Consider the following 21,505-nt stretch of genomic DNA (forward strand, 5'->3'; position numbering starts at 1 on the left):
CTGCGTGTTGTACAGGTGTTGCCCCGGCAGCAGCGTGGATGGAACTGTTGGAAATTCCCATTGTTCCCACTGAGGGCAGTAGAGGGGGCGGAGGAGGAGGAGGTGCAGGAGGTACGTGAAGGTCACTAAGATCAAAGGTAAAGAACTCAGTGTGTATATATCAGAATCGTAAATGAAGTGTTTGGACAATATCAGCATATCGGTCACATCGGTCATCCCTAGTTTTTACATACTTGGCTTCTTTAGCAGCAGTGGCCCGGCCTGCACTCTGATTGGTCGAAACAGCAGGTGTGCGAGCCTGATTGCTGCGGCTCAAAGAGTGTTGGCGTCCACTTGAGGTTGTGGCGACATTGGGGCGAAGACCTCTGTCCAAAGACTGCGTCTGCCCGCTGCTGGTCATCACAGCGGTCACATGGTCCTTCACCTCATGACCCTGGGCTTTAGGAAGGCGGGGGCTGGCAGTCATGCAAGGCTCATCACTTGACCTTGACCTTGTGGGCGGGGTTAATAGTATCAGATCACATGTGACTCTGCAAATTTAGCATCTAATCTTTACTGAAGTCAGACTTGATAGCTAACCCAGCACCTGGTCATGTGACGTTACCTGTCAGGTGACTCAGAGCCTTCGGACATGTGGTTCGGAGAGGGAGTGACTCGGGCGTCTGGACGCAGCTCCTTGTCATATGCCATCAGGTTCCACTCCTGCCGTCTGTTTCGAGCTTTACGAACCTTTGAACAAAAAAAATATTTTAAAAAATGCCCTAAACATGAGACAGAAATCTGAATCAAATTTAAATCATATTTAAAACAAATTCTGATATAGTTGTGGACCAAGTTCTGGCTCCAGTTCCAATCTTTTGTACAGTTCTTCTCCAAATCAAGGCCTAATATGAAACTATTCCACTTCCAGTCCAGGCCTTTATTAAAGGATTGTAATCCAGGCCATGAGCCACATAAGACATGTTTTAAAAATAAATCTGTTCCATATGTCCATTATTGTTGGCCCCTTTTAAATACATATGTTTTATAACAACATTAATCAGAATTATGAGTAGAATTCAGATTCAAGAATATATATAGAATATATATAGAACAGAAACCTTTTTCACTTCACGCCCTGAAGACTCCTCCACATGTTTCTGCTCCTGCACACAGTCAGTCAGTCAATCCATCAGTGAACCAATCAATCAACAAATCAATCAACAAATCAATCAACAAATCAAGAAACTACTGACAGCTGTTTTCACCTTGTGTCGTCTTTTCTCTTTGCGTTTATTCTCTGTGGCTTGAAGCATCTTTTCCTTCCACAGGTCGAAGAAATACGACGAGTCAGTGAAGAACTTAAGGGCATCCCTTTTATCATCTCTACACAAACACAGAAACAAAACAGATTTTAGCCACCACCGCAAGCTAATGACAGAATAATGACTCAAGTCACCACCTCTTCTTATCAAGAGCCAGCCATTTTGTCTAAGGCTAATTGAACCAGCAGGGGGCGCCCGATGTACAATATCAGAATACAGGGTGTAATACCAAAGGCCGATCTGACCCTTTAGTCTGACCTGTAGGGTGTCAGGATGTTTAGAGGTGGAGGTTTGTCACATCGCTGGTACATCTCCAACACTGGGTTGAGGATGGATCTGCGTGACACCACCTGCTGGTCTTGGACAGTACTGCTCCTGAAGGCCTTCCTCATGTTGATGTCCTGCAGAGAAACTACACAACAGACGTGATTTTGTTTTGTTTTTTTGTTTTTTACCTGCTGTTAGACCTAATCACCAGCCCAGACGGGTGTCCAATGTGACCCACCCTCCTCCACTGTAGAGTCCAGCTGAGTGACCTTCACAGCTAGAAGCTCCACCCTCTCCTGAAGGTGGCTCATCCTCAGGTAGAAGCTGTTTGCCTCCGTGAAAAGCTCACTAAAGATGTCTTCTGCATACCGACCTGCAGGGGACACAAGCGTGTCATCAACAGTAGCATCAAGGACGAGCGTCTCACCGCGTCCACCGCCACTCACTGAGGCCTCCCAGCTGTTTGATGACGGCCGCTAGGGTGCTGTTGGTTACACACTCCAGCTCACTGGCGACACCATCAGGTAGTTTCCCCCGACACAGATACCTGGGCTCGATGATGCGCTTCACAAGCGGCATGGTTCAGATGGAACCGCCCAGAATCGCCTGGAAATACCTGCAGTAACAGGGATTCACCTGACGTCACCTGTAGACACCGGAAGTCAATGGTGTCTACAGGTGACAAAAAAAAAAAAAAAGATTTACCTGTTGTCACCTGAAGCCGGCAGTGTCTTCCTGGATAAGTGCTATGACCTTAAACCACCTGAGGTCGCTGCTGAGACACCACCACTCCAGGTGTAGACCAGCTGTTGTCACCTGCAGCCAGCAGTGTCCCAAGTGAGGACCTCGAGACGTGGAGAAAAGTGCTATGACCTTAAACCACCTGAGGTCGCTGCTGAGACACCACCACTCCAGGTGCAGACGAGGAGAGTCACATTGAGACACCTGGAGTGAGGTCACTGTGAATCAGTCAGCTGAATTCACCTGCAACCTGTGGAAAAAGATACATGTAATAAGATTACAACAACCTAAGTGTTATCCAATAATAACAGTGACGTCAATGTCACTGTTATATTTGAGTCATGAGATTGATGAACCTGGAACAGGATTAGTCTTTCTGGGTGATGTGGTGATTCAAATTGAACTAAGATTTTTTTTTTTATCATAACTATTTCAGGATCCGATTCAGAATCAGATTTAGGGCCAAGTATAAACGCACACACACTGCGCTCTGTCTTAAGATGAAATAAAAATATAGAAGAAACCCAAGAAAACGAGGACAGGGTTAAGAACAGAGAGGAATATAAAGAATCAGAAGGAATTTCCTGCCGTCAGATGATCTCACCAGAATACACAAGCACCACACACACACACACACACACACACACACACACACACACAGACAGAAAACACGCAAACACAACATCGCACACACAGACACACACACACACACACACAACATGTCGACAACATATCGATTTGATTAATCGGTCACTTGACCAATTAGTATTAATCGCTTGTGCTGCTGTCAAACGATGACGTCATAAACGCGGCAGATTGATCACAGCGTTTAAATGTCGATAACGAACCGATGGTGATCGATAAGTACAGGGTGAGACCCACCTGTGGACGTTCGGCTTCCGTTTTCTCGCGGCGGCTCTTTCTCACACCTCACGCCGGAGATGGAGAAGCAGGTTTTAGGAGGAGGGGGCGCCAGCTCCGCTCTGTAATCGGAATTGCTCGGCTTCACTCGTCAAACTCCGGCAACTAAATGACGACACTTTAAAGGAAGTAGACAAACGGAAGTAGGGGGAAAAAAACAACAACAACACAGAAGTCAACACAAATACTTCAAGCTGTCGATAAGTTATCGCGCGATTACAAGAACAGACGCAGTGTTGATTCTGCAGAGGCTCCAAGAACAGGTAAGACCCACGGAACCAGACGGAACAGCATATGGTTCCGCTTAGTTCCAGACCCGGTCTGGGTGGTTAGCTCCGTGCTCGTGTCCAGTTGTAAACCGTGTGCTCCAGAATCCTGATTAAATTCTTATCTGGTGCAGGTTTGTTAGTGATGATGTGGACCGACCAGATCCAGAGTTTCAGTCGGATCACATGATGACCTACTTACTGATCAAACACGAGTCTGCTCGAGTTCCAGTTCAGACTAGAACGAAATCGTTGGAATTATAAGTAAACATAAACCAATAAACGTTTTGAATGTTTGAAATAAACGATTAGGTTTTTACCATAAATTATTCTATTTGATTATTGACATACTGTACATCAGAAATTCCGATTTCAGGAAATATACCTTTCAAAGTAAAAGAGCAAATCGAACGTAACCCTCCTTTCACGACTCCTCCTGACTGGATTGGCTCAGGATTTTTCTGATTAAGATTTTTTTTTCTGTAGAACTCCATGGCTCTGATTTCACTGGATGATCTCGAAGGGCTTGAAGATGAGCAGCTGGATGACTTCACGGACAACCCTGAGCCAATGGATGAAGAGGACAGTGAGCGGCTGCTGGCTCATTGGCAGGCAGTTGCCAGCACACACCAGGTGTCTGTTCCATCAGGTGAATATGTCAGAAGTGGGACAAAGAATCGGGCCAGAAGATCTTCAGCTGGACTAAACCAGTGGACTGGAGCTCAGTGACTTGGACTTGGTGCAGACTTGATGCAACTACAAGCTCAACTCAGACTCAGTTTAGACTTTTAATATATTTTTTATTTTTTTGTTGTAGAAATGACTGCTCCCATACAGGAAATGACCCGCAACAGACAGCTGAGGGAGCCGCTCTCTTTTACACCAATTTCCCGCCACGAGAAGGTAATAATAATAATGATGGTGATGGGCTTGTAGAGTAAGGGAACTCGTGTGACATCACATGTCTCCCCTGTAGATGGGGGAGTTGCTCTATGAGGAGCGAGAGTATCCGGCAGGTTACTGGGCCTCCGTGACCCAGGGGGAAGACCTTTATGAGCAGAGCATCTCCATTGGCTTCATGAAACTGATGCGCTTCATTTGTAAAGAGAACTCTGCAGGTAAGGCAGTAAGAACACGGATTACACCAAGTCATGTTTCCTTTAGAGAAGGTGTTTTTTTAGGACTGATCACCTTCAGCATTTATCAGCCAGTGATGAAAATGATGACTGTACTATGGTGATATTGATCACATTCAGTATTTTTATTAAGTATGATTTCCTCCGTGTCATAACCATGCATGGATCACATCCAGGTCGATATCTGGGGATGACGGTTCCAGTCCTGAGTAACGTCCAACTGAAAGAAGACGGGGTCACGTTTCAGCGAGACGTCCAGACTTCTTTTTTCCTGCCTGCTGAGTTTCAGAACAATACGCTGCACCCCTCTGATTCTGACATCACTATCGTCCACAGAGAGCCATTCAGGGTGGTGGCTAGGTCAGTCAGTCAGTCAGTCAGACAGACATGACAGACATGACAGCACATTTGTGTTCAAGTGTCTGTAAGGTGTTCAGTTAGCGGTGTCTTCTTTGTTCACTAACAGGACATTCCTGGGAACGACCACAGAGGAGACAATTTCCAACCAGATCCGCCAATTCTGGGAAATCCTCGGCAGCGTTGGCGACATTCACCCAAATGAGTACTTGGTCGCTGTGTACGAAAATCCTGGCGTTCCCCGACGCAGGAATGAGATCTGGTTCATCAGACGTCAGCCGTAGACAGTGTTCCAGAATCCACTCCACTCCACACTACACTACACTACCTACTTGGTCTTTCACTGTGCTCACACTGGTTGCTGTATTTTCAGTCAGACAGGTTAGTTTGTCAGTCAATTCCTCATTCCTCCTTGTGACCAAAGCCTCCTGTGTAACTGCCTCTTCTGAAGGAACACTATGTGATTTTATGTGAACTGAGCCTTTAAAAGCTAACAGACTGGACCTCAGGTTTTTCTGTGAACATGTGATCAGGGTACAGATCATTAGAAGGATTGATATTCCTCTTCTGGTTGGGTTTTATTTCCGTTACCGTTTTAAATGTCAGAAGCCAATCGACCTCTTATTTTTTTCCCCGTTCTCCAGCTGTTTTGTGGGAAAGCTTAAATGTTTAGATCTTTAGATGTGATATTCGTAAAGATTACATATTTGTATTGTGAGGTGTTGAGTTGTCTATTTTAAGATGAAGTCTATTGTATTTTGGATAAAGACATTTTGTCAGGAATGTTGTTCTCATCTTGGAAAGAAATAAATTTCACAGAAATATAGAACCAAAACCTTTATTTACAAAAACACAGACTGGAAGTCATTTTTATCTTAACAGTGGATTAAAAAAACAAACTAAAACTAATAAAAAAAAAAGACAGGCATTAGGTGCAACGTAATCCAGGTATAATCAGAGGGGCGGAGCCTTGTTGTGACATCATTTAGGTGTGATTAAATGAGATCAGCCACTGCAAAGACAAAAACATGATATAAGCTGATGGGTTTATTTTTACCAATACCCAACACTTAAGAAATCCCAACATGCACTGCATGAGTGTAATTTTTACCAATACCCAACACTGAAGAAATCCCAACATGCACTGCATGAGTTAATGAAGTCACAAGAAGAAATGCATACCGTTCATGGGCATCTCATCGATCTGGGTGGAGTAGTACTGCTCGATGTCTCTTAGGATCCTGATGTCATCATTCTTCACAAAGTTGATGGCCACACCTTTACGACCATAACGACCTGATCGACCAATCCTAGGATTGAGAGGACGTTTCAGTCAATCAGGGAATTTAGAACGATGGCTTTAATTGAAATTGACTTAAAATAAAAAGGTAAGTTCATGCAAATGGAAAATCATGTTTACAGTTTGGCAAATATCTTGATGAATTACTTCACAGCCGTACACTTCACATACAACAAACCAAACCTTCATACCTGTGGATGTAAAGCTCTCTGTTGTTGGGCAGGTCATAGTTGATGATCAGAGACACCTGAGGAACGTCCAAACCTCGAGCCCAAACGTCAGTGGAGATCAACACACGGCTTTAAAACACACAAATACACATAGACTTTCAACCTCTCCATTCAGATATCTGAATCAAATTCAGAAGTTACTCACCAAAAACACATTTAACAAGACAAATCACACGGTTTAAAGTGACCATGTGACCTGGGTAATAAGCGTGTGTGTTTGTTACCTGGCCCCTGATCTGAACTCCTTCATGATGGATTCTCTCTCCTTCTGAGGCATGTCACCATGCATGGATGAAACTGTGAAGTTAGCTTCCCTCATCTTCTCTGTCAGCCAGTCCACCTGACACCACCACAGACATCATAGTTAATCACTGACATCATCAAGTATGTTCAGCATCTGTGCCTGTGTTGACATCTGACCTTTCTCTTCGTGTTACAGAAGATGACGGCTTGTGTGATGGTGAGTGTGTCGTAAAGGTCACACAATGTGTCAAACTTCCACTCTTCTCTCTCCACGGCAACAAAGAACTGTTTAATTCCCTCCAGAGTCAACTCATCACTGAGGGTAAGAGACAGACAGGTACACACACACAGAGGAGAGAAAATGAGAGACAGGCACCCACACATGGCAGGGGAAGGTATTGAAAGACAGGATAGAATAAAAAAAATACTAATGAGACATATTGTTTTTACAGTCCAGCCCTTTGTACATCTATAGGATCTCAATAGAGAAAGTTCTGCTGGACTTACCGTTTCACCAGGATACGAATCGGGTCAGTCATGAACTTGTTGGTCATTTCCAAGATCTCATGCGGCAGCGTGGCACTGATCAGAACCACCTGTGTGGCAGGAGGCAGGTAACGGTACACGTCGTAGATCTGCTCCTTGAAACCTAAACATTAACATCAAGAGGTGAAAACTCAGACACACAGCAGCTTCTCACAGTTTCAAACAGTTCCGATCAACTGTACTGTGATATGATCACTCTGCTCACCTTTGTTGAGCATCTCGTCTGCTTCGTCCAGCACCAGCATCTTGATGGCTCTCGTCCTCAGACTTCTGCGACGAATCATATCTGTAGGACATGGCGGGTTAGTGAGTTTCCCAGCCGTAGTTCAGATCTGTTGTTCATTGTAATTTTAGTGAGTGGAACGACAACTGTACACTAACAAAACCTACAGATGGAATGTTCATGGGATTAAAGTTAGCCTGTGCTAAGGACAAACACGACTCAATTTTCTTGTGATAATACAGATGGAATGTTCATGGGATTAAAATTAGCCTGTGCTAAGGACAAACAAACACGACTCAATTTTCTTGTGATAAGCAAATTAAACAAACTTTGAACAAACTCTCTTTGGCTGCTCAGACACTTACCAAATACTCGCCCTGGTGTTCCGGAAACCACATGCTGTCCGTAGTCCAACTTCCTGATGTCCTCACCCACGTTGGTCCCACCAATGCAGGCGTGACACTGAACGTTCATGTAGTCCCCCAGAGCAAGAAGGACCTGAAAAAACACAAAGCAATTAGAACAGAGCACAACCAAAATGGTCACACCTGGTACAAAGCATGTGTTAAGGAAACAATACCTTTTGAATCTGTCCTGCGAGCTCCCTGGTTGGAGCAAGGATCAGCGCCTGAGTCTCCCTGACCTGTGCAGAAGAAACATCACAGTATGATGATGACGATGATCATGATCAGACAATGACAAAAACCATCTGAGGAGTTCAGACACAAACTGACCTGAATGTCCAGACATTGCAGTACTGACACACAGAAAGTTGCTGTCTTTCCTGTTCCTGACTGAGACCTGAACACACCAGAAAGTAGTGGCTATTAAATATGCCAGAGGAAAACTGTAGTCATCAGACTGCAACAGCCGCAAAAGCTTGGCTTTTCTGGGAATGCATTCATTCATTCATTTTTTTTTTCTTACTGAGCAATAACGTCTCTGCCTTTGATGATCTGTTTGATGGCTCTCTGCTGAATGGCGGATGGCTTCTCAAAACCTGAAACAAAAAAAGAAAATGTGTCAAGTATTATATAGCTGTGCTCACAGGTAAAAATATAATCTGATAAAAAACTGGAGACATTATAAAGTATAAATATATGGATATTATGATTACAAAGTCAGTAAGTACACACATAGACACACATTTATATGGAGCAACTTTATTGCTCATTAAGTTGCCAATGGTCTTCTTGCATCAGAGACTAACCCTCATTGTTACAAGTTAAATGTACTGAAGCAAAACTACACCAAGTGCATTAAAATCACCTATTGGAAGACGCCAATATAGAAAGGGCATAGTAAAAATATAGTAAGTAATAAAATATAAATAATAATGCACTATAATATCTATTCTCTTGTTAATGAACACGCAGGGAGTTACTAGCGGGAAGACCTGCGTGTTATGCTAACATGCTAGTCGGAACGTGAGTACTTTTTAAAATAAGATGGGGAGAATGGATGTACGGATTCCATTCACTAAATTGAAATTTATATTGTAAACAAAACGTCACTTTATATCCATAAACTTGATTTAGCCTTGGTACAGAAAGCTAGCGACACCATCGCCACAGGGCCGCGAGACACCTCGGCGTACCGTAGGCATAGATTCCGCGGAGCAAGTCCTCCCGCAGGCCCATGGTGTCGAAGGTGGGGGTAACGTCCACCTCCTCGCTGGTCTCGAATTCCACCTTAGTCATGTCCTCCTCTTTCAGGAGCCTCTTTCTGCCCTGTGTTACGGCGGCCGCCATCGTCCTCTGAGCAGTTAATTCACCTCAGTCACTACAAAAGCCTCCGGAACACACTTAAGATGTCGACGCTGTGCAGCTAACGGCTAACAGCTACGAGAGAGAGAGCGAAGCATGTGTCGCTCCGCTGACGTAACAGCGACGCGCGACATGATGTCATTTCCACACTAGAAGGTTACGAGGCTTTTTCATGGAAAAATCCACACTGGAAGGTTACGAGGCTTTTTCATGGAAAAATAAAATCACAAAATACAACTGTAGACTAATTTATATTTTAATGAAAAAAACAAAACAAGACTTTAATTACAAAACGTGTTTTTTCATTAAATAAAATAGAGTACAACATGAAAATAATCATTTTGATATAAACTGCAATGATCCTAACGGTGCAATCCATTTGAACTTTTTGTCAAAATAGTCCTCCCAGTCCCTCAAGTCACAACCACTTCAGGTAAGAACCTTTTTTTTATTGTTACAATTTGGTTTTGCACCCTTGTGCATCATAACCCGTGACAACAGCTGGGAAAATATTTAAAAACATGCTTCAATAAAAATCAATAATTCATATTTAATCCCGCAAGATATTTAAAAACATGCTTAATCAATAATTCATATTTAATCCCGCAAAAAAAAAAACACATCCTAATCAGAGAAATCACTTGGATCCAGCCCTTAATATACGTGCATCCAATTCAGGATTGACACTTGCACCTTATCTTACTGTATATTGTCTTGTTGTATTATACAAAAATACTGCTCTTCTCTAAAACAAATAATTTTAAAATGGAGAAGGAACCAGTGTCCTATTCTGGGACATACAGGCAAATTGGTAAAGTCAAAACACAATAAAAACTGTAATGCATAATTATTTACCACAACAGTAATAAAAAGGTATCAACCGCTTAAGGCTGAACAAAGGCAATTATGCAATGTTTGGGCTGTGGGAGGAAGTGAGAATATGTGGAGAACACATGGGAGAAACATGCACACTACACAGAAAGATCACCTGGGAATGGCACCAGTGAGCTTCTTGCTGTAGAGACAAGTGTCCTACCAACATCTGCCACCGTGTGGCCACAAATAAATATGTGTGACTAAATATGTGTTCATAAGCGTAAGGACATACATATTATTATATATATGCTTAAATATGTATGTATAAATAGTTGTCTTATTCTGTGTTTAGCCACACTTTTGCAGCCTTTGTGTTCCTTGAATTAGAAGAATTGTGAAGTCAAATAACCTTTGACAGAACAAAAGTGCTATAAAAACAGTACAAAATACAGCTCTTAAACAAATGATGACTATATTGTGAAGAGTGTGCCTAGGCTGACAAGCAGAAATTACATGAGTGAGGGTTACCGTTGCTACTTCTGGGTAGAGGATGGGGGAACCCCACTCAGTAAAGTACAAATGGAATGCACCAAGCAGCCATCTTTAATTTTTTAGGGCAAAACACTGTGCTTCATTGTGAACATGAAGCAGCTTGATTGCAAGAAAGGCCGATACAAGGACTTTACAATGAACACCAAAGCCCCTGATCAGACTGCTAATAATCCTTCATTTATATCCTCTACCACTTAATCCTTTTCAGGGTTGTAGAAACCCCCCTCCCCCACTGACAATGTAGGGGAGAAAAAGAAAGAAAGATTATCAATTACTGCTGGGACTTGCACCTTAACATTAACCACCCTGCCACCTAGTGGCTGCAGATCACCATCAATAATCACAACATTACCCGATATGCAAACTGACTGAGATCAGTGAGTTCACTGATACTGAAGCTACACTCCAGCTGTTGTTTGTGAAGTCAGTGATGACATCATCACCACAATAACCATAAATCCATTGAGAAACGTCTTGGTATTTGGCACTTTAAAAATTTGAAACATGTTGATGTCTCTGTTGCGTTCACATCACACGTAAACACACTTGGTTTCATCACTCATGGTGTGTTGCACAGCATCATAGCAGAGTCTTTGCTCCGGTTTCCTTTGCATGAAGAGAACAAATGTGAACAGGAAGTCTGTTTGCACCTTCCTGGCTGAGTGAGCAAATCACGTGTTTGTACTGATGTGTTCGGTGACGTCAATCGTCTTTTGATTGGTGGACATCCAGACTGACGACCTGTAGTTCAGTCAGGTTGCTGCTGCTGCTTGGCTGACTAATCACCATCTGGACAACAAACAAACAAATGTCAACATGATGTCTGTCACAGGGTTCACCTTTGACCTCTGTGCTGAGTCATACCTGGTGAAGCTGCACTGTCGACACCGGAATTTGAGTAGCCACTGGGGGCAACGAGGTGAGAAAGACCTGCTGGACAGTACCTGATGGAATTAATAAAGACAATTAAACAAAAACAGGTTCAAAAACAAAACAAGATGATGTCATAATGTTAATAAAAATCTTAACAATCTGCCTCTTACCAGGGTCATGTGACTGGGCATGCCCTGTTGTTGGAAAAGTGTTGAGGACGGTGAGGCTGCCGTCACCAATAGAGGACGTGGGCGTAGCGTACATCACGGTATGACCACCTGGGTACATCATGTGACCTGCCACTGAATTAGAGGAGGAAGTCGGGGAGGTCATAGAAGGAGGAAGACTGGCTGTAGAGAGACAAAAGGAGACAGAGAGAGAGAGGAGACAATAGAGGGACCATAAGAAAAGTCAATTATAAACAGAGGAGATGTGGCTTAAATTTTAACTCATCTGACAGTTACTTCTAGACTTACTTCTAGTTACCTTTAACTAGTTTTTTTTAGGTTTTACTCGTACCTGAGGAGGACGTGGAGATGTGGATGTCCGAGCTGCTGTGGTTGCTGGAGGCGAGGCTGCTGGACTGCACCTGGACCGTCTGCAGCTGCTGAGAGACTCCACCTCCTGTCAGAAGGTTACACAGAGGCTGACTCAGCACATTAACATGTCAAAAATGATGGATGAGTACAGTTAGGTTTTTCCAGTCAATTTGGGGACAGTGTTAATGCTCTCATACAGACGACAAGTTCACAGAGAAGCAGCAACTATTACTGGTCACCCAATGATATATGACATGTGAAGTCCTCCTTTATTAGAGACTGAAGATCTTGACCAGAGAAGGCAGGGAAAAACCTACAGTCACAATAATGTACTATATCACATCAGTGTGGGTTTGCAGTAGTACAGCTATTGATTTTGATTTTTTTGTGCACCATTTTAACAAACCCCAAACCAGTTTCCAAACTAATATATTGCAATTTTTTTATATTTTGTATCTATAGCTGTAATAGACTTTTTTATTAAGCCATATCATGCACATTTTAACAGAACAAAAACTGTCTAGATCAATTAAATTGAGGGTTGTACATTTTTATGATTAAACTGATTAAATTGAGGGTTGTACATTTTTATGTACAATTTTCTGCTTTTATTCTTATTCAGTTTCCAACCCTATTCTTTACTAAACACAAAAGTGATTCAGGTGTGGTGAATGGGGCAGCATGCTGACCTGCCAGTGACACGGTGGCGGGAAGGCGGAGCAGTGTGGTGGGCTGTGTAGACGCAGACTGCAGCGTAGTGGTCAGAGGCTGCGCCTGAAGCTGGCTGAGAGGGATGGTGTGTGTGCCAGGTGGCAGTGATGTACCTAAAGGGGGCGGGGCCAGGACGCCGTGAGGTTAGTGTGAATAAGAAAAAAACTACAGATACAGGATGCGGGGGGGGGGGGCATGCCCAAATACCTGGCATGAAGGTAAAGCCTGCTGGAAGAACCACACCAGCTGATGTCTTCAGCACAGTTCCATTGGTTGAAGACGAGGACTGCTGCCATGTGGGGTTGCTGGTCTGAACCGGCATGGAGACAGTGGACAAGGATGAAGAAGAGGTGGAGGAGATGGTCTGAGTCTGTTTGGCCACATCCTGCAGAGGGAATCAGAAACTGAAACACTGGAGCCGCTCTGATCTCAGACCCTTAACAACAACACTACGTTACCTTGGTGACCTCAGCACAGCCATCACCCTCAGTCACCTGGTAGGTAAGATCAGTTTCCTCGAAACCAGTGGCGCTCATCCTCTGGTCAGTGGAAGGGTCAGAGCGTGGGGGTGAGTCTGGTGAGTTGAGGCAGGTCTGAATGAGGGCTTTTCCTGTCTCTGACGTGATCATTGGCTGAAGCTTTCTGGTGGCAAATGTGTATACATGACCAGTTTCACTGGCCACCAGCAGCAACACTTGAGTACCAGTCAGTGTTGACAACTCATAGGCCTGCAGAAAAAAGAAAGGTCAACATAACAATAAATGACTGGGAAAATGTGCTTCTTAAATCAATATATCATATAAATACATACATATATGAAAATGTGAAATGTGGTTCTTAAATCAATATATCATATATATAAATACATACATATATGAAAATGTATTGTAGTTACAGAGAGAACATACAAAACTTTATTTAGATTATATTCATACTGAAGCCCTAGTTTTTATTGACCACCTGGGCAGAACTTTAACTTATTTAACATACACATTAGATCCTTTATTTACTATTATTATCACACCAGATTATAACATTAGTAAATAATTGAAATCGACAGTAGATTGTCTTCAAAATACATAAATAAAAAATGTTTGAGGCAAGTTATGAGAATAGATGTATATGAAACAATGCATAGAACTGTATTCAACGCTGATGATTTCCTAAAAGCAGCCTTGACATGCGCAAAACTTTTGCCTGTGACCTCTGACTACCTACCTTCTTCATAATGCCAGTCTTCCTCTTGCTAAACGTTGTGTACCTCCTCAACTTGTTGTCGATGAACTCCATTTTTATCTTTACTCTTCCTCTGGTTTTCTTCCCGGGTTTGGCTCCTGGCACACCGGCACCGACCCCCACACGACCCCCGCCCTGACCCACGGATGAGGAAGCTGAGGGGTGCCGGACCTCTCGATCGCTCCTCTCTCGCTTTACTCCTCTCCTCTCTCCTCCTGAACCCTCTTCGTCTCCGGATTCCGAGTCCTGATCGGAACTGTAGAGAATCTCAGTCTCTTCAAACCGGGCTCCCTGTCCAGGTCCCGGTGTTTCCACAGACAGATTGTTCACCCCAGCTCCGTTACCCGCACGCCCGGATCCAGTTCTGGTGCCCATTATTGTGGCGCGTCGTCCCTACTATTTTCGCCTGCAATCCCCCTCCTTCACCTTCTACAGAGGCAGCGGTGTAAACACGAACACTCCAGCGGAGCTCGGGGATCTCAGCCCCGGCTGAGGGAGCTAACCGCAACGCTAGCTATATAGTTTAGCAAAGCTCCACGTCCATCAGCAAAAATAAGGAAATTAAAGTGAAATTAGGCCAGAGTGCCGCACGACACCACGACACAAACATACCCATGTTGACGTAAACCACTTCAACCCGTGTTATCATAAAACTCACTCGAGTTAAAAAAAGTTATGTTTTCTAATGGAGTCACTAAGGCCCAGCCCCCGCCATCACTATACCGAAGAACGCCTAGCAGTGTCCGTCTGCGGCAGAATATAGTTCCATACACACTGTACACTAATGTCAGTTCAGCGCGCAGTGATACAGCTTTTAACATGTTTTGCCGGACTACGTTCCTCCATATAAAGAAATTTACTTCCTTTTATGGCGCGGTTGCCCCATATTTGAATAAACTTCCTTCTCAGCCGTATATTTTGAACATAAAAACAGCGGAGAGCTACGTAAAACAGGTTTTACAATTTTTATTGTAACACTACCATAGTTGTCGCTGGTAAAGGGCAACATAACTGAGGATTCCTGTTTTAATAAAGCCTTACATTTCACACACAAAATGTCACCACTTAACTGCCAGAGAGATAAAATGGACAAATAAACTTTTATTTTAGAACAGCACTAACTTCTAATCTTTTTGTTTTAATGGAGGAACTTGCTCTGCACCAAACTGCATTAAGCCAACACAGATACAGACAACACACACATTGGAATTAAGTTGTAAGTTCATAGGTCAGAAGATTAGTCTGAGCCTTAGCTGACTGGCCAACAAGGCAGGAACCATGGCGTTTTTACCCAAGTAACCTCAGTCTTTTTGCCAGCTCCTATCTAACCCATGACCTTTTACCCCTGACCCCTGTATCACTCGCGCAAAATCTCTTCCTGTAGCTTATTCTCTGAAGCTTCTTCTCTCTGATTGGTTCACAGGATAACTGTATTACCTAGCAGGTGTTCCAACCAAGTGTTGAGTATGACATCACAAGTCAGTAAGCCAATCGTTTGTCTGTGTGTTCTGAGGACTTGATCCAGTATCAAGAGTCTATCTTTAGTGTGGATGAAGAGCAATGATGCTCCCTAAGCTTGTTCACTCCTCTTTAAACTCACATGGCGTCCGGCAGTGTTGTGGTGGGTCTCAGCACTGCAGCACTCAGTGCCCCTTGGAGAAACAAAAGCTTTATGGTGGGCACTGGCAGGGATCCTCCGTTATCTGACCAGGGAGAGACCGTTATTGGAGTTTACTTGCTGTTGCTGGGTGAGCATGGGCACATACGTGTTCTTGTATTACCACAGTTATCAACGTGTTCTCTCTAAGACTCTTCTTATACTGCCTTTAGGCTGGCTCTCCTGGTTTGGAAACAGTATCGTAATTTTCGTGCTCTACAGACAAAGGTCAACGCTGCAGCCCACAGACTACCTGACCTTCAATCTTGCTGTATCTGATGCCAGTATCTCGGTGTTTGGATATTCCAGAGGAATCATTGAGATCTTCAATGTGTTCAAGGACAGTGGCTACCTGATCTCCTCCATCTGGACATGCCAGGTATTTCACCTAAGCATCACACACCTGAGACTAAACTAAATCTTAATAACTTTTCCTAACATCCAGTAAGTAAAGCGAACACAAATCTTCATCAAGACGCAGATACAACTGCTATAACTGCAGTTCCCATTTTGTCCACCAGGTAGACGGCTTCTTCACTCTGATGTTTGGGCTGAGTAGCATCAACACCCTTACAGTCGTAAGCATTACTCGCTACATCAGAGGATGTCACCCACACAGAGGTGAAGTTGTTTGAATTTATGTTGGTAGAAAAAAAAACAGTTAACGCTGGTTTACAATCTCACAGCAACTACTGATGTTTTCTTAATAGACCTAGGGTAGGAGAAAATGTTTCATTAGTAATGTTAAATACTGCCTAAGTAGCTATAATAGGATCATGGATTAACTAAACATGTCTTGTGTGTTTGGTTTAGCTCGTCACATCAATAGATTCTCCATTTCCCTGTGTCTTGTCTTCATCTGGGTCTCAGCTGGATTCTGGTCTGGAGCTCCGCTGCTGGGCTGGGGGAGCTACACAGGTTCTGACCTTTAACTCTTGTCATATTTTTTAAACAGAATGACCACTGAATTCTTATTTAAGTTTTTTTTTGTCTAAACCCTCACCTATGATCATTCCCCTTCTTATCTTCTCACCCTCGGCTGAAGACACCCCGACCATGAACTATAACTTACTGAACTCCACAGTCTAACATCCTTGCACCCTGACTGTGACTGTTGCCCCTCCATGTCAATGACACTATAACATTTTACCACCTTTAAACTCATATATTATAATAGCCATCTGACCTTTCTGACCCCCGTATGGCTCTGCCCTCGTACAGACCGCGGTTATGGAACTTGTGAGATTGACTGGGCCAAAGCGTCGTACTCAAGCGTGCACCGCTCCTATATCATTGCCATCTTGGTGTCCTGCTTTCTGGTGCCAGTGCTGGTCATGCTCTTCTGCTACGTGTCAATCATCAACACAGTAAAGCGAGGCAATGCAATGTCAGCAGAGGGCGACATTAGCGATCGGCAGAGGAAGATGGAGCGTGATGTCACCATCGTGAGTCTTTCCCAATATGCTGTAGGCCATACACACTATACAGTAGTTCAGCACAGGTTACCTGCTGTATCTGCATCCCTAACTTTCTCTGCAAAATTCTATTCCTTCACCTGTACGTCTCCTCAGGTTTCCATTGTGATTTGCACTGCCTTCATCCTTGCCTGGTCGCCATATGCTGTTGTTTCCATGTGGTCTGCATTTGGTTTCCACGTGCCTAATCTCACCAGCATCTTCACACGTCTCTTTGCCAAGTCTGCCAGTTTCTATAATCCACTCATTTACTTTGGCCTCAGCTCAAAGTTCCGCAAAGATGTGGCCATCCTCCTGCCTTGTGCACGTAGTGCCAATGACTCGGTCAAGCTGAAACGCTTCAAGGCAAAGGCTGATGCTCGGGGTCGCCCACCTGCAGCAGGAGGTGGGGCCAGACGCAAGGGTCGCCCTAAACAGTCAGGGAGGAACTACTCACCAGAACCAGTCCAAGACAGAGAGGAAGAGGCTAGATCTCCGCCCTGCATGTTGCAGACGGTGTCAACTGACAAGCAGGTGTTTTTTATTGAGGCTCCACAAGCATCAGACGTGGAGTTTGAATGTGAGAGACTTTAACGTGACAGGATGTTATATTTTTGCAAAAACAACAAAGAAAAAAGTTTATTTAAAGTTTATTAAAAGCTTATTCCTATTAGAAATGGGGTTGGGTTTATCAGAAACTCAGAGGGTCAAGTTCTCAGTTCTGAATTTGTAAATATGTATTCTATTAAATAATTAATGAAATCCCACAATGTTCAAGTCATAAAAAACTCTCTGACACTGATCATGGACATAAAGACATCCTTTAAAAAGTATCAAAATGTCCTTATACGTATATCATAGAAACGGTGTATTTATGACCCCACAGCGCTGCCTGAAAGTAAACGGTGAACTGTAAGGCACTACTGAATTTTTTTTTAACATCATTTTAGTATCAGCCTACGTATTGGTACTAAAACGGTAAGGCACTACTGAATTTTTTTTTAACATTTTTTGTTGTTGTTTATAGGAACATACAGAGCTGATAAGGACACAGTTTTTGGTCAGTGATGTCACATTTTAATATAGTAAAAGCAGAGAATTATTTACAAAATGTAATAACTCCCTTGAAAAAGTCCAGATGCCAAAAAGGGTAACTTCTCTGCAGTGACGTCAGACTACAATGATTTGATTTTAAAATAGCAAGCTACTAATAGATACCAGCGTATGCCCCAGGGCTTTACCTGGCAATGCCAGCACTGAGCACTGCACCAGTGTGTACAGCAGGGGGCAGCACACTGTCTTGGAGTTTGGTGCCTGACCACTGAGCTGTCTGACCTTGAGGCAGGAGGTTACAGAGGTCAGGGAGCAGGAGAGAAGATGGCTGCACTAAGAGCTGAGCACCGTGGAGGAAACATGTCCTCGTCCATTTAAAAAAAAAAAAAAAATCATCTCTGCATTTTACTCACGTTAGCAAAAACTTCAAAGTGCTCGTTAAATTTTTATCAGCTCCGCCCTCTCCCCACCCCATTTCACAGAGAGGACGATAAATAATTCAGATAAAGCTGAGGTTTACACACACACACACACACACACATTCACATGTTTTAGCGATCACACTGAAAAGTCAGTCAATGATCAAACAGACAGGCTTATTCAATGGTTTTGAAAACCAACTGCTCAGTGTGGCACACTGCAGCTTTCAGAATACGTATATGTATGTATAGAATAACCACTGCTGTGTCTCACTGGTATTTACAGTATATCCAATAACAAACAGGAAGTTGTTGATCTGCTCCTGTCCTCACTGGTGAGTTCAAATATGTTAACTCACCATAAACTGCTTTTGTTCGCTAATGAGTGAGGAGAATTATTATTATTATTATAAATTATTTCTCTGTGGAATTTTCTTTTCGGACCACTCGACGTCCCTATACATAACACACTGCAATAACGTTAACAAAAATGACCTAAACGACAGGAAGCTGAGGTCACACACCGTACTAAAGCCAATGGAAGCCATCAGCCTTTTAGTTAATGTGCACACAAACTACAGTACTGGTCCATCGCTGCCTCCTGTGGTCAACTTGTGTGGACTGACATAATTGTAAGATAATGTCAGCGTCTGTCTTTTGTGAATCTTGGGTTCAGTCACTGCGACAAAGACGTAACGGGGTCAAACATGATGCCACATTGTTTTTTTTTTGTTATGTAAAGTACATTGAATCTTTAGTTTATGGATACAGTTCAGTCACTGCGACAAAGATGGGGTCAAACATGATGCCACGTTGTTTTTTTTTTTGTTATGTAAAGTACATGATATTAAATGTCAATCAATTCTGCGCTTCACTTTTGGTCACTCCTCCGCCCAACATTCATCTTTTTTTGAAATGTAGGGGCTCAACAGACACACATAACAATAATTCTTCATCTTACTTTTAGGTGAAGAAACCCTTTTTAAAGACTCCCAGTAAAACCATCAATATGGAAGTGATGTTTACCACAGAAGCCAAAGGACGCTGCGTTTGATCATGGTTTAATTTGAGAACAAATGAGCCTCAGACGATCTTTGATAAACAGCAAATCCTGAATGACCCGGCCATATCATATTTAGAGCACACTTTAGTTAATTAAACAGAAATAAAATGATATTTGACAATTTATGTGATTTTACAGGAAGCTTAGCTTTCCTTGTTGTCTTAGAGCAATCAATACTGGTGCAGATACTGATACAGTACCTTAGGGTAGGTTACCCTCAGTATCCTATAAAGTACTGTAGAATAGATCAGTGTTAATAATTAAGTGAACAGAAAAGTTGACCCTGCCACAGATTCACTTAAAAAGCAGTCAGCGACCACATGGAGGGCCATGCTGGACATAAGTCACAGTGATCCTTTAATAAGGAGGCGGAAATGTTTGTTTGCGTGTGTGTGCGTGGGCAGGGTGTTTGATCAGACCAGCAGGGGGCAGTGTGAAGGTAGGCGTGTCCTTGGTCTCCTCCAATGTTCCTGGGATTTAACGAGGGTGAGGGAGCGAGTGGGCGAGGGGCTGGTGGACCTCATTATCTGACACCACCTTGTGTGTGTGTGTCTGTGTTTGTGCACATCAGTGGGCCTGGTGTGTTTGATGTGGTGCTGACAGTAACTGCCTTAATGTATGTTTACTGTCCCCCCCCCCCTCTCTCTCTTACACACACACAGAACAAAGATCTCCTCTGATCAGAATATTAATGTAAAGTCTCATTAAAATGGGAACGGTGTTGTCAGAGGATAGGTCTCGCTCTGCCGCAGAAAAACACTCGCCATCATTCAAGCCTGAGCAGGACAACCATTCGGTCACATGTTCATGTTGTAGCCAGAGACCTAACGTGTAACCATACGGTGGAGTCATGTGACCTTGACACCTTTTGCAGGTACACAATATTTTTAACGTGTTTTATCAACATTATAATGCACAGTATTGAGATTAGACGAGGATGTGTCATAAATGTGACATGCTGTATGTGATGACACCATGTGATGACACCATGTGATGACACCACGTCACGTGGTGATGGTTATATGAATTTGACATTGACAGACTGTAGTGTGACATGATTTTGTCATATTTTGTCACTAGTGATAATGAAGTGATGTCCTCTGACCAGTCTGTGACCTGGTGCAGTAAAACACCATGTTATCAAATCATTACAGCATGTTGTGACCTGCTGAGTTTTTTTGTTTGTTTTTTAGTTTAAGACATCACAGATTTCGGAGTCTGGAGAGCTGTTGTTTGTTTGTCGGCTGTTGTGGTCTGAATGTCAACACTGATCGATATGATAATTATTGTCATCAATAACGATGACATCATTATGCTGGACACTGGATCATGTTCCAGGCTTTTACTGTGAAAGAGAAACAGGAAGTACTGAGGACCTGCTACTGTGATGATGATGATGATGATGATGATGATGATGGTGGTAATAATGATAAACAAAGCAGGTTCTTTGGTCTGATTGTGATGCACTGCCTGTTCACTGATCTGAGGACCTGATGGAAGACAGGGATCGATGCCCTCCTCCCCCTCGACCTCAGTGCTCCTGCTACTTCAGCACTTAAAGACTCAGCGAGTGAAACTCTGCTTATGCTGTGACTGTTAATGAAACACAGCCACAGATATTATCCCCTCACCAACCTTTTCCTTCCCTGCTCACTTCCCACTGACCCCGCCCCCTGCCTCCCACCGCCGTCCTAGGGAAAATAACGTTTCGACATCTGCCGATAAACCTGATGGAATGATCAATAACCTCTGCTAACGTCTGATACTTACAATGTTAATAACGCACACACACGTAGAGCAAAGGATCGTGGGAATTGCCCCTGCAACCCAGA

General features: G+C 43.2%; 4 protein-coding genes and 1 pseudogene across 7 annotated transcripts; 2 read left to right on the forward strand and 3 right to left on the reverse strand.

The window, feature by feature from the left end:
* LOC103383319 (wiskott-Aldrich syndrome protein family member 3-like) overlaps window positions 1-2,377 on the reverse strand; it is an 8,759-nt pseudogene extending 6,382 nt beyond the window's left edge.
* An 841-nt stretch (window positions 2,378-3,218) lies between these two features.
* soul4 (heme-binding protein soul4) lies at window positions 3,219-5,837 on the forward strand. 2 transcript variants are annotated; one of them, XM_025058492.1, is made up of 7 exons: window positions 3,219-3,496; window positions 3,634-3,763; window positions 3,986-4,148; window positions 4,317-4,402; window positions 4,476-4,617; window positions 4,812-4,995; window positions 5,102-5,837. In XM_025058492.1, the coding sequence occupies exons 3-7, from the start codon at window positions 3,992-3,994 to the stop codon at window positions 5,274-5,276; spliced, it is 744 nt and encodes a 247-aa protein (XP_024914260.1). In that variant the 5' UTR covers window positions 3,219-3,496; window positions 3,634-3,763; window positions 3,986-3,991; the 3' UTR covers window positions 5,277-5,837. The 2 variants fall into 2 exon arrangements, with proteins under 2 accessions (XP_024914260.1, XP_008314580.1); XM_008316358.3 differs by lacking the exon at window positions 3,634-3,763.
* On the reverse strand, window positions 5,815-9,422 carry eif4a3 (eukaryotic translation initiation factor 4A3). 2 transcript variants are annotated; one of them, XM_025058491.1, is made up of 12 exons: window positions 9,132-9,422; window positions 8,462-8,534; window positions 8,269-8,335; window positions 8,115-8,177; window positions 7,900-8,032; window positions 7,517-7,597; window positions 7,273-7,414; window positions 6,943-7,081; window positions 6,747-6,862; window positions 6,484-6,591; window positions 6,117-6,302; window positions 5,815-6,061 (listed from the first exon to the last, which is right to left on the reverse strand). In XM_025058491.1, the coding sequence occupies exons 1-11, from the start codon at window positions 9,283-9,285 to the stop codon at window positions 6,155-6,157; spliced, it is 1,224 nt and encodes a 407-aa protein (XP_024914259.1). In that variant the 5' UTR covers window positions 9,286-9,422; the 3' UTR covers window positions 5,815-6,061; window positions 6,117-6,154. The 2 variants fall into 2 exon arrangements, with proteins under 2 accessions (XP_024914259.1, XP_008314579.1); XM_008316357.2 differs by having other exon boundaries at window positions 5,815-6,004; window positions 6,175-6,302; window positions 9,132-9,420.
* Window positions 9,423-9,866: 444 nt separating this feature from the next.
* On the reverse strand, window positions 9,867-14,746 carry LOC103383297 (serum response factor-like). Of its 2 annotated transcripts, XM_008316360.3 has the most exons (8): window positions 14,010-14,743; window positions 13,250-13,519; window positions 12,999-13,176; window positions 12,770-12,904; window positions 12,061-12,165; window positions 11,712-11,891; window positions 11,533-11,612; window positions 9,867-11,457 (listed from the first exon to the last, which is right to left on the reverse strand). In XM_008316360.3, the coding sequence occupies exons 1-8, from the start codon at window positions 14,400-14,402 to the stop codon at window positions 11,371-11,373; spliced, it is 1,428 nt and encodes a 475-aa protein (XP_008314582.1). In that variant the 5' UTR covers window positions 14,403-14,743; the 3' UTR covers window positions 9,867-11,370. The 2 variants fall into 2 exon arrangements, with proteins under 2 accessions (XP_008314582.1, XP_024914258.1); XM_025058490.1 differs by lacking the exon at window positions 12,770-12,904 and having other exon boundaries at window positions 14,010-14,746.
* Window positions 14,747-14,897: 151 nt separating this feature from the next.
* opn6a (opsin 6, group member a) lies at window positions 14,898-18,021 on the forward strand. The gene is made up of 6 exons (XM_008316362.3): window positions 14,898-15,775; window positions 15,858-16,063; window positions 16,206-16,305; window positions 16,498-16,602; window positions 16,906-17,129; window positions 17,256-18,021. Exons 1-6 carry the CDS (start codon window positions 15,628-15,630, stop codon window positions 17,730-17,732), a joined length of 1,260 nt encoding a protein of 419 aa, XP_008314584.1. The 5' UTR covers window positions 14,898-15,627; the 3' UTR covers window positions 17,733-18,021.
* The last annotated feature ends 3,484 nt before the right edge of the window (window positions 18,022-21,505 follow it).

This window comes from Cynoglossus semilaevis, chromosome 9, assembly GCF_000523025.1.
Source record: "Cynoglossus semilaevis isolate Cse_v1.0 chromosome 9, Cse_v1.0, whole genome shotgun sequence".
In the NCBI taxonomy this organism is placed as follows: domain Eukaryota; kingdom Metazoa; phylum Chordata; class Actinopteri; order Pleuronectiformes; family Cynoglossidae; genus Cynoglossus; species Cynoglossus semilaevis.

What these genes read in the sequence shown, in the direction of transcription:
- soul4 (XM_025058492.1), top strand. Translation starts at nt 3,992, where the DNA reads ATGGCTCTGATTTCACTGGATGATCTCGAAGGGCTTGAAGATGAGCAG. An exon ending in TTGTAAAGAGAACTCTGCAG is followed by an intron (nt 4,618 to 4,811) that starts GTAAGGCAGTAA and finishes GATCACATCCAG; the next exon opens with GTCGATATCTGGGGATGACG. An exon ending in CCATTCAGGGTGGTGGCTAG is followed by an intron (nt 4,996 to 5,101) that starts GTCAGTCAGTCA and finishes GTTCACTAACAG; the next exon opens with GACATTCCTGGGAACGACCA.
- eif4a3 (XM_025058491.1), bottom strand. Translation starts at nt 9,285, where the DNA reads ATGGCGGCCGCCGTAACACAGGGCAGAAAGAGGCTCCTGAAAGAGGAG. An exon ending in AGACGAGATGCTCAACAAAG is followed by an intron (nt 7,415 to 7,516) that starts GTGAGCAGAGTG and finishes GTTAATGTTTAG; the next exon opens with GTTTCAAGGAGCAGATCTAC. An exon ending in ATTCGTATCCTGGTGAAACG is followed by an intron (nt 7,082 to 7,272) that starts GTAAGTCCAGCA and finishes TCTTACCCTCAG; the next exon opens with TGATGAGTTGACTCTGGAGG.
- LOC103383297 (XM_008316360.3), bottom strand. Translation starts at nt 14,402, where the DNA reads ATGGGCACCAGAACTGGATCCGGGCGTGCGGGTAACGGAGCTGGGGTG. An exon ending in CGCCACCGTGTCACTGGCAG is followed by an intron (nt 12,166 to 12,769) that starts GTCAGCATGCTG and finishes ACCTTCTGACAG; the next exon opens with GAGGTGGAGTCTCTCAGCAG. An exon ending in TGCCCAGTCACATGACCCTG is followed by an intron (nt 11,613 to 11,711) that starts GTAAGAGGCAGA and finishes TAATTCCATCAG; the next exon opens with GTACTGTCCAGCAGGTCTTT.
- opn6a (XM_008316362.3), top strand. Translation starts at nt 15,628, where the DNA reads ATGGCGTCCGGCAGTGTTGTGGTGGGTCTCAGCACTGCAGCACTCAGT. An exon ending in CCTCCATCTGGACATGCCAG is followed by an intron (nt 16,064 to 16,205) that starts GTATTTCACCTA and finishes TTTGTCCACCAG; the next exon opens with GTAGACGGCTTCTTCACTCT. An exon ending in AGGATGTCACCCACACAGAG is followed by an intron (nt 16,306 to 16,497) that starts GTGAAGTTGTTT and finishes TGTTTGGTTTAG; the next exon opens with CTCGTCACATCAATAGATTC.